This window comes from Onychostoma macrolepis, chromosome 05, assembly GCF_012432095.1.
Source record: "Onychostoma macrolepis isolate SWU-2019 chromosome 05, ASM1243209v1, whole genome shotgun sequence".
Taxonomy (NCBI): Eukaryota; Metazoa; Chordata; class Actinopteri; order Cypriniformes; family Cyprinidae; genus Onychostoma; species Onychostoma macrolepis.
In genome coordinates this window covers 38,165,251-38,180,298 of record NC_081159.1, presented here as the reverse complement: position 1 = coordinate 38,180,298, position 15,048 = coordinate 38,165,251, and the positions used below count along the sequence as shown (strand labels likewise).

The 15,048-nt window shown below is 34.6% G+C and overlaps 1 protein-coding gene across 1 annotated transcript in view; it reads left to right on the top strand.

Moving 5' to 3' along the window:
• The window catches only part of ppil2 (peptidylprolyl isomerase (cyclophilin)-like 2), a 35,138-nt gene that overhangs the window by 12,719 nt on the left and 7,371 nt on the right, over positions 1–15,048 (top strand). Inside the window, exons 11-15 of the mRNA XM_058776793.1 lie at positions 1,463–1,538; positions 2,472–2,578; positions 6,537–6,626; positions 6,807–6,840; positions 14,565–14,682. Coding sequence (XP_058632776.1) covers positions 1,463–1,538; positions 2,472–2,578; positions 6,537–6,626; positions 6,807–6,840; positions 14,565–14,682 — 425 coding nt within the window. The remainder of the gene's footprint in view (positions 1–1,462; positions 1,539–2,471; positions 2,579–6,536; positions 6,627–6,806; positions 6,841–14,564; positions 14,683–15,048) is intronic.

Sequence of the window (15,048 nt, the reverse complement as noted above, 5' to 3'; positions counted from 1 at the left end):
ATAATAGAAGACTGTAATGATGCTAAAAATTCAGCTTTGCTATCACAGGAAAAAATTCAATTCTAAACTATATGAAATTAGTAAAGAGATATTTTAAATTGTAATATTTTAAAATACTCCTATTTTTACTCCTTTGTGAGTGTAAGACATAAAAAAACGTTAAAAGCCTTACAAACCTCAGACCTTCAGTAGTGTAATAATGGGTGCTAATGGGGTCTCCTGCGAGGTGTTATAAAGGCCAGATAAAGCAGTTCTGTGCAGTGCTGTTTGGGTCACAGTGAAGTATCTTGCTGTGTCTGTGTGTGCGTGTATGTTGAAGTGTCTGTGCATTATGAGGTGATTTGCCTCTCAGACTCTACCACCATCACACAGCAACTGGAGCAGAAGAAAACACCTCACAGGATCCTAAACCGACCACGTACACTCACAGCAAGAATCACAATTTCTTCTGAATGTCATGTCAATTTTTTGCATTTTTGTATTAATGATCTAAAATTAACACACCAGTTGCTCACTTCCTGGGAAAATGACAACAGATAGATACCTGATATCTAAACCGTGAGAATTTTTTTCCCCCATACTTACTCTGCGATGGTTTTAAGTGCATCTCTGGCCGTGTCTCAAGTCTTCTTTTAGCCCAGGTTGAAGTGTGTCTGCCCCTGTGCTTTCAGCTATATTAGCTTTGCTTGCTCAGCCTATTCACAGTGCAGGCATTGAATGTAATTGGCTCGACTTTTAGCATGAATGCCAGTCTATTTCAGCCCTAGCTGTGCTGGATTGGCATTGTGACGCTGAAATAGACTGGCATCCATGCCCACTCTCCTACTGAATTAGCTTTGCTATTTCTACACCATACTAAGATAACTATAATATCCTAAAGATAACTGTCCATTTTAAGCCCAAAATTTAAGCAAGCTAAATAAATAAATAACCATTTTTAATACTTATATATGTATGTTATTTGTTACAGAAAGAAATACCTTAATTTGACTTATTTATTCATCATATATTCAAATTGAAATACAGCCTTGGTGAGCATAAGAGACATGTTAAAAAAAACAAAACATGAAAAAGTCTTACCGGCCCTGAACTTTTGAATGTTTGTGTAGTTTATTACTTTAGATTAGTTCCATTGAATATTGAAAATGGATGTTAAAATGGTAAAGAAAAGCCTGTTTCTTTCACTATTCGTTTAAGATCAGCATGTCAGCTTGGAACACACACCTGTTGAGAAGAAACCTCTGCATACAGACACACCTGAATTGCCCCACAGGAATCAATTAAACATATCCACCTGTCTTCACAATGAATGGGTGATAAAACACTATTATTAAGTGTGATAGACACATTAGGAGGTGTTTGAGTGATATCATGCATGTGAAGATCCTTTAGTTGTTTTGGATGTGGGTGTTAGAGCTTATTTTGTCTTATCTGTAAACCGTGTCTGTCTTTCTTCCTCCAGGCTCACTATTCCACTGGAAGAGTGTCTGCCTCCTTCACATCTACAGCTATGGCTCCAGCCACCACCCATGAAGCAGGTAATGGAGTTATGAATGAAATGCTTCCCTGCTTTCTCATACCAAACAAATCAGCCAACTGACAGTTTTAGCCAATTCTTGCCACTTTTTTGAGAAATATGCATCAGACGGTCCATGGGGCTAGGTTGGTATTAATCAGTCACAGCCTTGACATTAGTCTTCTCAGGGTTCCTTCTCCAAGTTCACACTACCGATTCTCATTGGCTTAATTAAAGGAAGAGTTCACCCAAAAATGAAAATTTGCTGAATATTTACACACACTTAAATGTAAATTTGGAGAAATTTAGCATTACATCACTTGCTCACCAATGGATCCTCTGCAGTGAATGGGTGCCGTCAGAATAAAAGTCCAAACAGCTGATTAAAACACAGTAATCTACAAGTAATCCACACCTTTCCAGTCTATCAGTTAACATCTTGTGAAGTGAAAAGCTGCATGTTTGTAAGAAACAAATCCGTCATTAAGATGTTTTAAGGTGAGTACATTTTAAGCAAATTTGCGTTTTTGGGTAAACCATTCCTTTACTGCCTACATGTCTTGAATGCAGTTGCTTTTTAGTTTTAGTTGCTCTGGGTTAACACATCTGCCAAAAGTGCAAATGTAAATGTCACCAAGACTGCTGATGCACACAACAAATGACACCCATTTCCCTTTTTGTTTATGCTGGGAAGAAGTTGAATGCATTTCATAACATTGCATCATTGCAATACCTGAAACTCCTGGCAAGTATTAGAGCTGGTTCGTATTTTATTCTCATTTAGAATGAATCTGGCTTCAGTATACCTCAGGAAACCATCTGGCAACTGTCAAATCGGTCTCACATACTTCTTCATTCTCTTTCAGACTAGTATTAGGCAGTTATGATACAAAAATGTTGTCAGCAGAGTCATTCATGAATGTAAAGAATGAAAATATTTGCCTTGTGATTTCAGATGCTATTTCCGACGATGCCGTTCGCTTCCAGTATGTCAAGAAGAAAGGCTATGTCCGCCTGCATACAAACAAAGGAGACCTGAATGTGGAGTTGCACTGTGATAAGGTAACGTGAACACTAGCACAAACCTCAGTTGGGTGTATGTGTTGGTGGATTTAAACTTTTTAAAGTTGTTCTATAAACATTTCTTGTCTTCACATGGGCTCATTATTTACATGTGATTTTTCTGGCTCTGTTAGACTCTTTGTTTACTGTCACAGTTTCAGATCAAGGCCGGATCTGACCGTGGTCCACTTTTGTACACTTAAGTCATGCTTTCATTGCATTAGAACAAAACATCAAAGCAAGTGGCATCTGCAAACAGTTGCTGCTAGAGCTTTTCTCAAAAGTAACTTCACATTTATGTGCCTCTTTTTCAATTATTTTTAACCCGCTGGTCTTACGGTGAATCAGTTCCAATCAAGTTCACACAGGTGCTCAAGCAGATTAACTACAGTGTAATATATCAACAGTAAACATGTTTCACAAAGTTTGACAACCGGTAGATATTTTCATTTATTTACTATATTAACGTTCAAAAAGTTTGGGATCAGTAAGATTGTTTTAAAGACATTAATACTCACCAAGGATGCAGTAAATTGGTCAAAAGTTACAGTAAAGACACTTATAATGTTACAAATATTTATATTATAAGTCAGTGCTGTTCTTTTGAGTTTTCTATTCATCAAAGAATCCTGAAAAAAGTGCTTCAGTTTCCACAAAAATATTTAGCGGCATAACTGTTATTAGTAAGAAATGGTTCTTGAGCAGCAAATCAGTATGATTTCTGAAGACTTGAGTAATGACAGCAAAACAAAATGTCAGACAAAATGTCCGTAGTTTATTGTCAATATTGTAGTAATGTATAAAGCACCTCTCACACTTTCAAACAAAGCAGCTTTCTGTTGGTCAGTGCAGTGAATTCACATACGGCTTATATACAGTTCAACTCCAACTCACTCTAGCTTATAAAAACACAGACCTCCCCAGATATTTCTGGATTGAGTAGAGGTGTGTATGTTTAATGTCCTTGCTCTCTCTGTGTGTGTGTGTGTGTGTGTGTGTGAGAGTAGTGGTCTAAAGGTTGTCTTGTCTGTACATAATGTATAATTCATGCGTTCAGAGTGCTTAATCTCACTGACACACTGCAACTGCTGACCTACATTGATTGACTCACTCTATTTCCGTTTATTTCTCGTTTTTACGTTGTCTTGTTTTTCTAACTCTACTCTGTTATAGTTGCCTGTTAGTTTTTGCTGTTAATGTCAGATTCTTTCTCTTTGTGTCTTTTTCTAAAGCTTTTTCTCTCTTCTCATTTCTGTTCCTTGATGTGCTCTGTAATCCCACTGAGTTTGTAAAATCATCCCTGCCATAAAACACTTCCTCTGAAAAATTGTGTTCGTTCTGGCCTTGCGCTGGCGGTAAAACTTACCCATAGTTTTCTCTTCTCAGCTGAGCAGATGCAGGGTCCCTGTTCTTATTTATGTGCGAGCGTGTGCCAGGCTCTCACTCCTGGGTCAAAGCTGCACATCAATCTCTTTATATCTATCATTTAGAGTTTCACTTTAATGCAGTGCAGGGAAATTGGTGAGCTTTGTCTTTACTGACTTTTTAATTACATGCATAAGATTCCATACGCTTAAATCACGTTTATTGTGTTTTAGCTCTATTTTATCACTTTCATGAACAATTTGGCTCAGTCTTTAATTGATGCAGTGCACAAAAGAAGCAGACGGCCTTTACAAGGCCAAAAGACTTCATTTGGTGAGAAAATTCCTTAAATTTTTGAATTAAAACTTAGGGGAAATATTGTGAAAACAGAAGCACTTTGTTCTGTTCCAGGTGTGCAGAGACAGGTATAAAATGCATCCTCTAGTAGTGTGTGCGTGTGTGTGTGTGTGTGTGTGTGTGTGTGTGTGTGTGTGTGTGTGTAAACACTGCCTAATGGACACAGAAACGGTATTTCATGTGCTTCATAGTCCTAGTAACTAGGTGCTATTTTTGTGTCTTTTCATTGGCTGTGTGCTTGTCAAATCAGGATAAAGAGGAGAGGTCACATTGATAAGAAAATTACCCTCTGCCTTTTTTCTTCCTCTCCTCCACTCCCTGCCTCCTGTGGTTTGCCTGCATTTGTGATGATTCTATTTGTGGTGCAGTTTTTACAAAGTAGTAATAGCTTTTTTTTTTTTTTTACTGTAAGGCTAAATCTTATGAAAGGACAAGAAAAATGTCAAGATCATGTTCATATCTCACTGTAGAGCAAAATAGAAATATATTTTGCCAAAATAAAATGAAGCCTATTTTAAGCAAAAATCTTTTACTGTAATATTGTTAGAAATACAGTAATTACAATGACTTTAAAATGAAACGGACAGTACCTAGCCTTTATAAGCACTTTACAATTTAAATAATGTTTTTTATGGATTTATTTATTTATTCAATGTAATAATAAAAATATGTATAATTGTTAATAAATAAAAATAATTTCTATATTTATTTTGTGTTCCTATAATGAGAATAGAGTTTTTAGGTAAATGCAAAACTGTTCTAAATTATTAAATTCTCCTAAAATAGTCTTCATTTATATAAGCAAAATATGAATTTTTTTTTTTTTTGATTTGTCTAGAAACACATGTCCTCTTGTCCAGGATTTACAGTTTACAGCACATGATGGCATCTAGATTGGAATGTCATTGTGGACAGTTATGTAACACTGTCAGTTCTAGATGGAGCAGATGATTGAGATCTTACTTGACAACTTTATTTTTGTAGGTGTTTTGTGTGCTTTTCATGCATGAGTGTGTGACATTGAAATCTGAATATTTTTTTAAGTTCTGACATGCTTGACCTCTTCTCGAGGTGACTTCTAAAAGTTTAATGTGGAATTTGCTTCTGCATCTCCCAGTAAGGCACACAATGTCTTTCCTGAACACAAAATCAGTTTATTGACTCGCAGAGGTTTTTTTGATGAGAGGGATGTCTGATCGCCATAGAAACAAGCACATAAACATTTACAGAGAGGGAGAGGAAGCAACTGCTTTAACTTTTTGCTTTGGTTTTTTTAAACAACATCTTACATAAACAAGCCTTTCACTTCCTGAATGACCTAGCAGACTCATACATTCAAAGCTGCCAGATGTATTACTAACAAACCCAATTGTTTATTGACCTTTATAGCCCGGTCCTTTTGGTAGCACACAAGGGCTTTGAGAGAAGGGCTTGTATATATGTTAAGTAAAATAATTTAATCATCATCTGAAGTTATAGTGGACACAGTTCTTGCAATATTCATGAATGAATAAAAGATGCAAGCTGCAGTTTCATAAATGTGAATGTTTTGCAGTATTTTAATTGGAGATGGGTTTAAATTCCCTTTGATTGAATGTCATCAAGAAATACCATATATTTCACCTCCAATATCATAAGCAAAAAAAGGGATCATTAAGATTTTTTGCATTGTGGCATTATTTTCATAATAATTAAGCTCATTGTCTGTACTATAATAATCATCCTGTCCAGACATAGTTTTTATTTAGTGCAATAAATTCTTCCATGATGTATAAATACTATTATATGTTTAATAATAAAATAATAATTTATCTTTGTTTTTCTTGCATTATAGTAATGAGATTTGTTTTGTTTGTCACAATTAAAACAAAAATCCTAATGATTCTAAATAGTTTTTTGCTCTTATTTTTTGTAATTTCTAATTCATTTATTTATTTATTTTTTACTATTTTTAGCTATTTGCAATTTTAAAGTTCCTAGAGATTTAGTAGATTCGAGTCGTAAGATCTTCAAAAGAGTGTTATTGCTTGTCCTGAAATGCTTAGTTTATGTGATTTGTATGGTCTCCTGTGTCCCACAACCACAACAAAGATATATATTTGTAAATGAATCAAAATGTCTTCACCCTGTCTTCAGTGTAGCGGGCTGCTATGCAAGTGTCATCATAATGACAAACAGTTTTTATAAGTCCCATTTCCTGACATTAAAAAAATGATATTTGTTTTATTCCTTGCAGGTCCCCAAGGCTGGGGAAAACTTTATTAAACTGTGTAAGAAAGGATATTATGATGGCACAATATTCCACCGCTCTATTAGAAATTTCATGGTAAACAAATTTTTCATAAAATTACATTTTATTCATTATATTGATGTAATTGAAGTAGTTTAGATATTAGATTTTTTAGATTTTAGATTTTTTAGATTTCTAGCCATTTAAAGCTATTGAATTACCTTTACTTTTTTATCTTAAAATATGTGGCATATTTATGTTATTTGTTATTTTCAGATTCAAGGAGGAGACCCTACAGGGACTGGTACAGGTAATCATTTTACATTTGTTCTGAATCATTTATCATTTTGATCACTGATGTATAACAGTTACAACTTGGACTGACGGTGATGATTATTTGCACAGTGTGTGTGTGTGTGTATATGTATGTGTGTGTGTGTATATATATATATATATATATATATATATACACACACAGTTATGGCCAAATATATCAGCACCCTTGGTAAATATGATCAAAGAAGGCTGTGAAAATTAATCTGCATTGTTAATCCTTTTGATCTTTTATTTAAAAAATTCACAAAAATCTAACCTTTCATTGGATAATAAGAATTTAAAATGGGGGGAAATGTCATTATGAAATAAATGTTTTTTTCTGATACACATTGGCCACAATTAACGGCACCGTTTTATTCAATACTTTTTTTGCCAGTTTAACAGCTCTAAATTTTCTCCTATAATGCCTGATGAGGTTAGAGAACACCTGACAAGAGATCAGAGACCATTCCTTCATCCAGAATCACTCCAGACCCTTTAGATTCCCAGCTCCATGTTGGTGCTTCTTCTCTTCAGTTCACTCCACTCATTTTCTACAGGGTTCAGGTCAGAGGACTGGAATGGCCAGCAGAAGCTTGGTTTTGTGCTCAGTGACCCATTTTAGTGTTGTTTTTGAGGACTGTGTTTGGATTATTGTACGGTTGGAAGATCCAAACATGGCCCATTATAAGATTTCTAACAGAGTCAGTCACTTATTGATTTTTTTTTATCTGTTGGTATTTGATAGAATCCATGATGCTATGTGTCTAAACAAGATGTCCAGGACCTCCAGCAGAAATATAGGCCCACAACATCAAAAATACAGCAGTATATTTCATTGTACACATGGGGTACTTTTTATCCCTGTGTTCACCAAACCCATCTTGAGTGTTTGCTGCTAAAAAGCTCAGTTTTTAGTTTCATCTGACCATAGAAGCCAGTCCCATTTGAAGTTCCAGTCGTGTCTGATAACTGAATATGCTGGAGTTTGTTTTTGGATGAGCTAGGAGAATTTTTCTTGAAACCCTCCCAAACAACATGTGGTGATGTAGGTGCTGTTTGACACTTTTTTTTTTTTAAGGTTTTCTGACCCCGAGACTCAACTATTTTCTGCAATTCTCCAGCTGTGGTCCTTGGAGAGACTTTAGCCACTCAAACTCTCCTCCTCACCGTGCATTAGGACGATACAGACACATGGCCTCTTCCAGGCAGTTTCGTAACATTTTATGTTGATTGGAAATTCTTAATTATTGCCCTGATGGTAGAAATGGGAATTTTCACTGCTCTAGCTCTTTTCTTAAAGCCACTTCACTAATTTGTGAAGCTCAATTATCTTTTGCTGCACATCAGAAATATATTCTTTCTGGGCTTTGTTTTCCCACCTATTTATATTTCTGTGAAACAGGAAGCCATGGCTGGATAATTTCATGTTCATAATCACCCTCAAAATTATGAATATGAATGGGAATATACTTCAGAGATATTTTACTCATAAGAATTTCTAGGGGTGTCAATAATTGCGTCCAACGTGTATTTGAGAAAAACATTTATTTCATAATGATATTTCCCCCCCCATTTTAAATTCTTATTATCCAATGAAAGGTTAGATTTTTGTGAATTTTAAAAAAAATTAAAGATCAAAAGGATTAACAATGCAGATAAATTTTCACAGCCGCCTTTGATCATATTTACCAAGGGTGCCGATATTTTTGGCCATGACTGTATGCAATGTAATATATTTACAATGTACAAATTATGCTTTTAAGGTCATTCAGACTTTAAAAGTGCATTAAAATCAAAACAATATAAAGTCCTTTAACATGCAAAGTAATATCTAAGTCAAGCTGAAGTATGTTTCCCCACAAGAATGAATGTTTTATCATTTATCCCACTCTGAGCTTTGAGAGGGCAGTGGGACACAAGCAGGAAAGAGCCCATCTTTTGTCTCTTATCTTCATGTTTTCTCCCAAAATTCCAAAGCAATTGACACTCAGGGAAAGTGAAACTGAATTACCGGTGCATGTAAAATGCAGTGTACTACAGAGCCCTGCTCATGACATGTGGAAAAAATAGATATCAATAATTTGTTCCCACAGCTTGTTAATTTGTTCCCATAATTTGTGGCCATGTTTCATGAATTTGTTCCCTTGTTAAATTAAAACTAAGGAGCGAATTAGTACAACGAATTGGTTTAACTAAAATAACTAAACAAATAAGTCTTGCAATTGAATTTTTAATTTGTGGCCACAATATCTTTAATCTTTCCCCTTCCCCATGCCTTACTTTGTCTAACAAGTACACGTAGCAAGTTTGTATATATATATATATATATATATATATATATATATATATATATATATATATATATATATATATATAAATACAAAGAATAAAAACTAGATAGAGAGAGCTAGTGTGAGTTTTGTTTTTAATTTTTATAATAAATAAAAAGAAAACAAGTAGATAGAATAGAAAAAAGAAGAGAGAATTCTAGTGTTAGTCAAGTTTTTTTTTTTAAATACAGTATAATATATAAAAGAAAACAAGTAGATAGAAATAAAATAGAGTGTTTAGTGTTAGAGGGTCAATTGTTTTTAATAAATAAAAAGATACAAGTAGGTAGAATAGAAATAGAATAGAGAGTGTTAGTGTTAGAGGGTCAAGTGTAGATGGATGAGATAATGTCAGTAATGTCTAATTTGTCAACAAATCACTTATGGTGTAGACTGACATTTACTGAAAGTAAAAAGTTAGGCTAACAATGCTTTCTCTAACAGTTTGAGTGACCACACAACAGAACACAAAGCCATGTACGGCTTAATTCAAATGTATGGGCTCACATACTTCTCTCGTTCGGCATGAATCCAAATGTTTCCATGGTCGCAATGTGGCATTTGGCTGCTAACCAATTATTTCTTTGGTGAACAAAGCTTTGTACTTATTATTCACATCATATGCACAAAAATGTGTTTTGTTGTACCGCCACAGCGGGGTACTTTACAACATGCTCCTCCTTGTATGCGCTCTTCAGATTTTGTTTGGAAAACTGTGAGCAATAGTGAGATATAACGTAATCTTTTTCCAGGAAAGTGCAAGTAGAGCCTTGTTTTCAATCACATCAAATGAAATATGGCATCTACCCTCACCAAGGTGCCAAATATATTGAATACATGGTTTTAGTTACAAGTCTAAGTCAGTTGGATGACTCATGAACATTTTTGTGATTCTCCTTAAAATTGCCAAGGTTTTTCGAATGGAAGCAATTACAGGAATTTTAGCCTTTGATTAAAAAAATTGCTCTAACAAATTCTTTTTCATATTCAGTTGGTCAGATGAGCTTTTTATTACTTTCTCAGACTTTCCTGAGCTGTCTAGACAATATAACCTCAGCTTTCGTCAGAACATCAAACTGAATGGCATTTTTGACGCACATTTACGAGGGATGTTTTCCTGTGCTCATGAGTGTTTAAAGGTGTGCAGGTCTAACTGAGAAACAGAAAGGGTAAGGAGTGCACTCTATTCCCATGTATCTAAAATTCAGTCCCATAAAAAATGCACCAGCCTCACCTGAGACCCTTGTGTAAAAAGGACTGAAAGCAAGAGAAGGAAGTAGACCGAAAGATTTGTCATGAACAGAGTGAATTTTAAAGTGTTTAGTATTAGACTTGAAGCAACTTCTATCTTCCAGTCATTCTCACACGTTTATTACCATGCACATTGAGGCGAGGTTTGCTAGTGCATTTGACCTAAAATAGATGCAAATAATAGGGTGAGATTCTGTATCAAATGTGTGCTTTTAGTCACTGGAGTGGGACAGTGTGTAAATGACTGTTCACAGATGTTAGGGAAGAGTTTGCAGTGTCCTCAATCCTCAGTGATGCATTTGCATGTGATTATCTGTCAGAATGGCAACAATTATACAAATCAATTCCCCTGATTATAATTGTACAATAGTGTAATTTAAAGGCACATGCCTTTTTTTAGAGGAATAATTCACACAAAAATAAAAAATAATTATTTTGTCATCATTTACTCCTGTCGTTTCATATCTCTGACTTACTCTCTTCTGTAGAACACAAAAGGATTTTATAAAATAATATGGCAACTCTTTTAATTTAATGAAAGTTAATATGGAATGGGGCTGTTAAGCTCCAAAATGACAATTAAAAAAAAAGTCATATTGCAATCGTGATGAACAGATTTTCAAGTTATTCACTATAAAATTCATCCTAGTAATTTGGAAATTAATCTTCTTTTTCAGTTGGATCTTCTCAATGAATCTGTTAATTCAGAAAATTAAGACCATAAAAAAAATCATTATTTATCATTATAATACTTAATCATTACAAAATTACTAAAACTTGCAAATTAAAATGAAAACAATTTGAAATTAAATAATTTATTTCAAATTGTTTCACCTGGACGCACTCAATGAATAACAACTTAAATTTCGATCTGTTCTTCATACAAAAGTTTCATATGATTTGCACACAACCTGTGTAATTGCAGAGGAACAAGCTGTACTTAATTAAAATTTGTGGTTCAGAAACAGTTTTGAAACTGTGAGGGTGAGTAAAAGTTGACAGACATTTTTCTGCAAACTGTCCCTTTAATATGAACTGTTAAAAGATATGTACTGATAAATGTTGATGTTACACCAACCATAATAACGTGGCTTATTTATTATTATTATTTTGAAGGCTTTGATCATGTGTTCAGCCTTCCTGTTTTCCTCCATTTAGTTGAAAAATAGATAATATTAACCAAATTATCAAAATGTGTTTTGGATGCTGCAAGTCATGAGTGTGACAAATCACATTATGTTCCTTTGAAGAGCAGCAGCTTTCTGTAATAATAGTGCGCTGTTAGGCTGTGAATGAATGTGCAGTGATTATTATTCTGCAGGATTCGTCTACAAAATTAAACGAAGGCTTCTTACACAGAGGTTTGCTATCAGTGCAGCAAAAAACATCACAACTCACACTGACATGCACAGCCATTTTTAGATATACCCGAGCATGAATGAGTATATAAAGGTCTGTATGCATATAGGAAAAAAGGAAAAGATCATAAAATTTAAAAAATATTATTTCAGATCTAAAGAGAACCTGAGTTCCAGTTAGTTTTGTAGTAGTCACCAACACTGAAATATTTACAAAGTATTTAATTGTTGTTGATTTGTTAAAGTTATGGCAATCATATGATTGGGATTTTACATGGATGGCCGGTTAATCAGATTAAACCATCTGCGATCATTTTTAATTAGTCACTGCAGACTCATGGAGGTGGTACTTCAAACTTGAATTACTAGATTGCCTTTGCATGAGATGGCTTTTTTATGTATGGTTTATTGATGATTTATTGTGTATTGCATAATTTTTTTAAAGTGTAACTAATGTTAAAGTCAATGTTAAAATTAAAATGTTGCATAATTATTGCTATTCATCTCTGTCTCCAATAATTAGAAATTTAGCATTTCATCACTTGCTCACCAATGAATCTTTTGCAGTGAATGGGTGCCATCAGTATGAGAGTCCAAACAGCTGATAAAACCATTACAATAATCCATAAGTATTCCACACCATTCCAGTCCATCAGTTAATCATCTTGTGAAGTGAAAAGCTGCATGTTTGTAAAAAAACAACTTTAAATTGTTTCTTTTGGCTAAAATAAGTCCATAATATTGCTTTCTCCAGTGAAAATTTACCACATCTAAATCAGGAGAGAAATATGCACAGATCAAGCACAGTTTACAAGTGAAAACAAAATAGTTCTAAACAATGGACTTTTTCACTGGAGGATTTGTGGATTATTTATTTTTCCGACGGCACCCATTCACTGCAGAGAATCCATTGGTGAACAAGTGATGTGAATTTTCTGCGATAATGCACAGCACTCCACAGATGCTTGGATTTAACCATCTAACTTTGGATTTGAATATTAAGTAGTCTATGAAGTGCTCAAAATTGTTACGTTTTTTTTTTTTTTAAACAAATCACTTTTTCTTACCATTTGTTTTTTAAATCTTGGCAGCCTGTCCGGTTGATTTTCATCCTTTTTTTTTTTTTTTTTTCTCATCCTTTTTAATGAAGTCAGTGGCATGGGGTAGGAAATGTCAGCAAGGTCATAAATTATGCAGAAATGTCACCTGGGGAATGTTTATGAGGGTGTGCAAGTTTTCAAAGGCAGATTGGTGTGCCGTAAAGCCATCACTCCACAACGACACCAGCTGCTGGACGTTAAACTCCTCTCTGCTCTGCTACAGCTAGAATCATATGCTACTGTTCATCGAGAAGTACAAAAGATTTTCAAACTCACATGACTGTGTGAATTTAGTCGGTGCAGGTGTCTCAGAACACCATCTGAGTTGCGGGAAAATGTTCCTAATCTTGTATTTGAGCGCAGTCATGTCAGTCTCTGCATGCACACACACACACACACACACACACGCGCGCGCATGATCGCTTGCTGAGAGAGCTGCATCCAGCAGAGCTTTTGATTGAGCGTGATGAAGCGTTAATTAGTGTACCTGATTTGGAGGCCTTTGGCATGAGGTGTTTGTTTATGGTGGCAGAAGTCGACGCATGGTGCCTGTGCATGGGGCACTGGGTTAGTAATTCTATAAATGATTTGAAGTGATTCAAATAGGCAATCTAGGTCAAGTTCAGTTGAACTGCTTTAATATTTCAGTGTAAAATCTGGGAAGAATTAAATAGTCAGAATACTGCATTATACACTAACATATTAAGTGTGGTCTGTAAGTGTTTTTGAAAGGAGACTCTTAGCTTACCAAGGCTGCATTTATTTGATCAAAAATACAGTGAAAACAGCTATATTGTAAAATATTATTATATTTTAACATAACTGTTTATTTTATTATATTTTAAAATGTCATTTATGACGCAAAGCTGAATTTTCAGCATCATTACTCAAGTCTTTAGTGTCACATTATTCTTCAGAAATCATTCTAATGTGCTGATTTTGTGGCCACTGCTGTGCTACCTAAAATATCTGTAGATGGTGATACCTTTTTTTTTCTTTTGTCAATAGGAAGTTAAAAAACAATTTGAAAAAAATTCTCTTGTAATATTGTAAATGTATTTACTGTCATTTATCAATTTAATGCATCCTTGCCGAGTAAAATGATAATTTCTTTAAAAAAGAAATCTCACTGACGCCAAAATATTAGTGTATGTTGTTTGTGTGATTTTTTGGATTGCCACAGTTTACTGATTGCTATGTTTGTTTGTTTTTTTAAATGAAGCATATTGCTGATTCTTAGTATTTGAGATTTGCACAACCAAACAACTAAACCTATTGAACTCCAGTAAGTAAATTGTCCCACCATCATTTGTGCTACGGACATGAATTTATCCTCAAATTGTGTGGCTTTTTTTAAGAAGTGTTACTTTTTAGGTGATCAGATTTACGATAAAATGAGCAGAAAAAATCCCAAAGACATTGAAAATTACACTTTATTTTTAAATGAATGTGTTTCTGTTTGTGTAAATGTAGTTATGTTTTCGTGTTGTGCTGGGTCACTGCTTTTGTTCTTCCGCTGTAATTATACCAGACTACAGATGTGATGCCGCATACAGCAGGGTTGTTATTGGCCAAGTGTCATGATGTGTTACACTTAATCTCATACACATGCTCCCCATTGTGTTTAATATTCATATTTCCCCCTCCTGTTCCTCTCTCTGTTGTTGTGTGTATTAGGAGGAGAGTCTTACTGGGGGAAGCCGTTCAAGGACGAGTTCAGGCCCAATCTGTCTCACACGGGTCGTGGTATTCTGAGCATGGCTAACTCAGGACCCAACACAAATAAATCCCAGTTGTGAGTAAATGTTTCATCTGCTCATTACAGTGACTGGATTAATATCAAACGCTCTGTTTAGAATTTGTTTTAAACCTCTGAAGTATTAAACTTCTGCAATTAATTCAGCCCGAGCCTCTTTTTGTTAACCACTTATTAAATTTTCTTCTAGAAACGGTAGTAAAAAAACAAAAAGCAACTCTGCAAATTTAGAACCCACGCCCCTGCTAGACTAAAAAAATAAAAATAAAATAATTTTTACAAAGATTTTAGAAAAGGTGACACAATATTAAAAGCCGAATGCCATAAATTTACAGTTTCCACATTAGATCCATGTATACGAGAAGTTGAGAGTTCCATCGAGATGATGTCCAACAAATACACAGT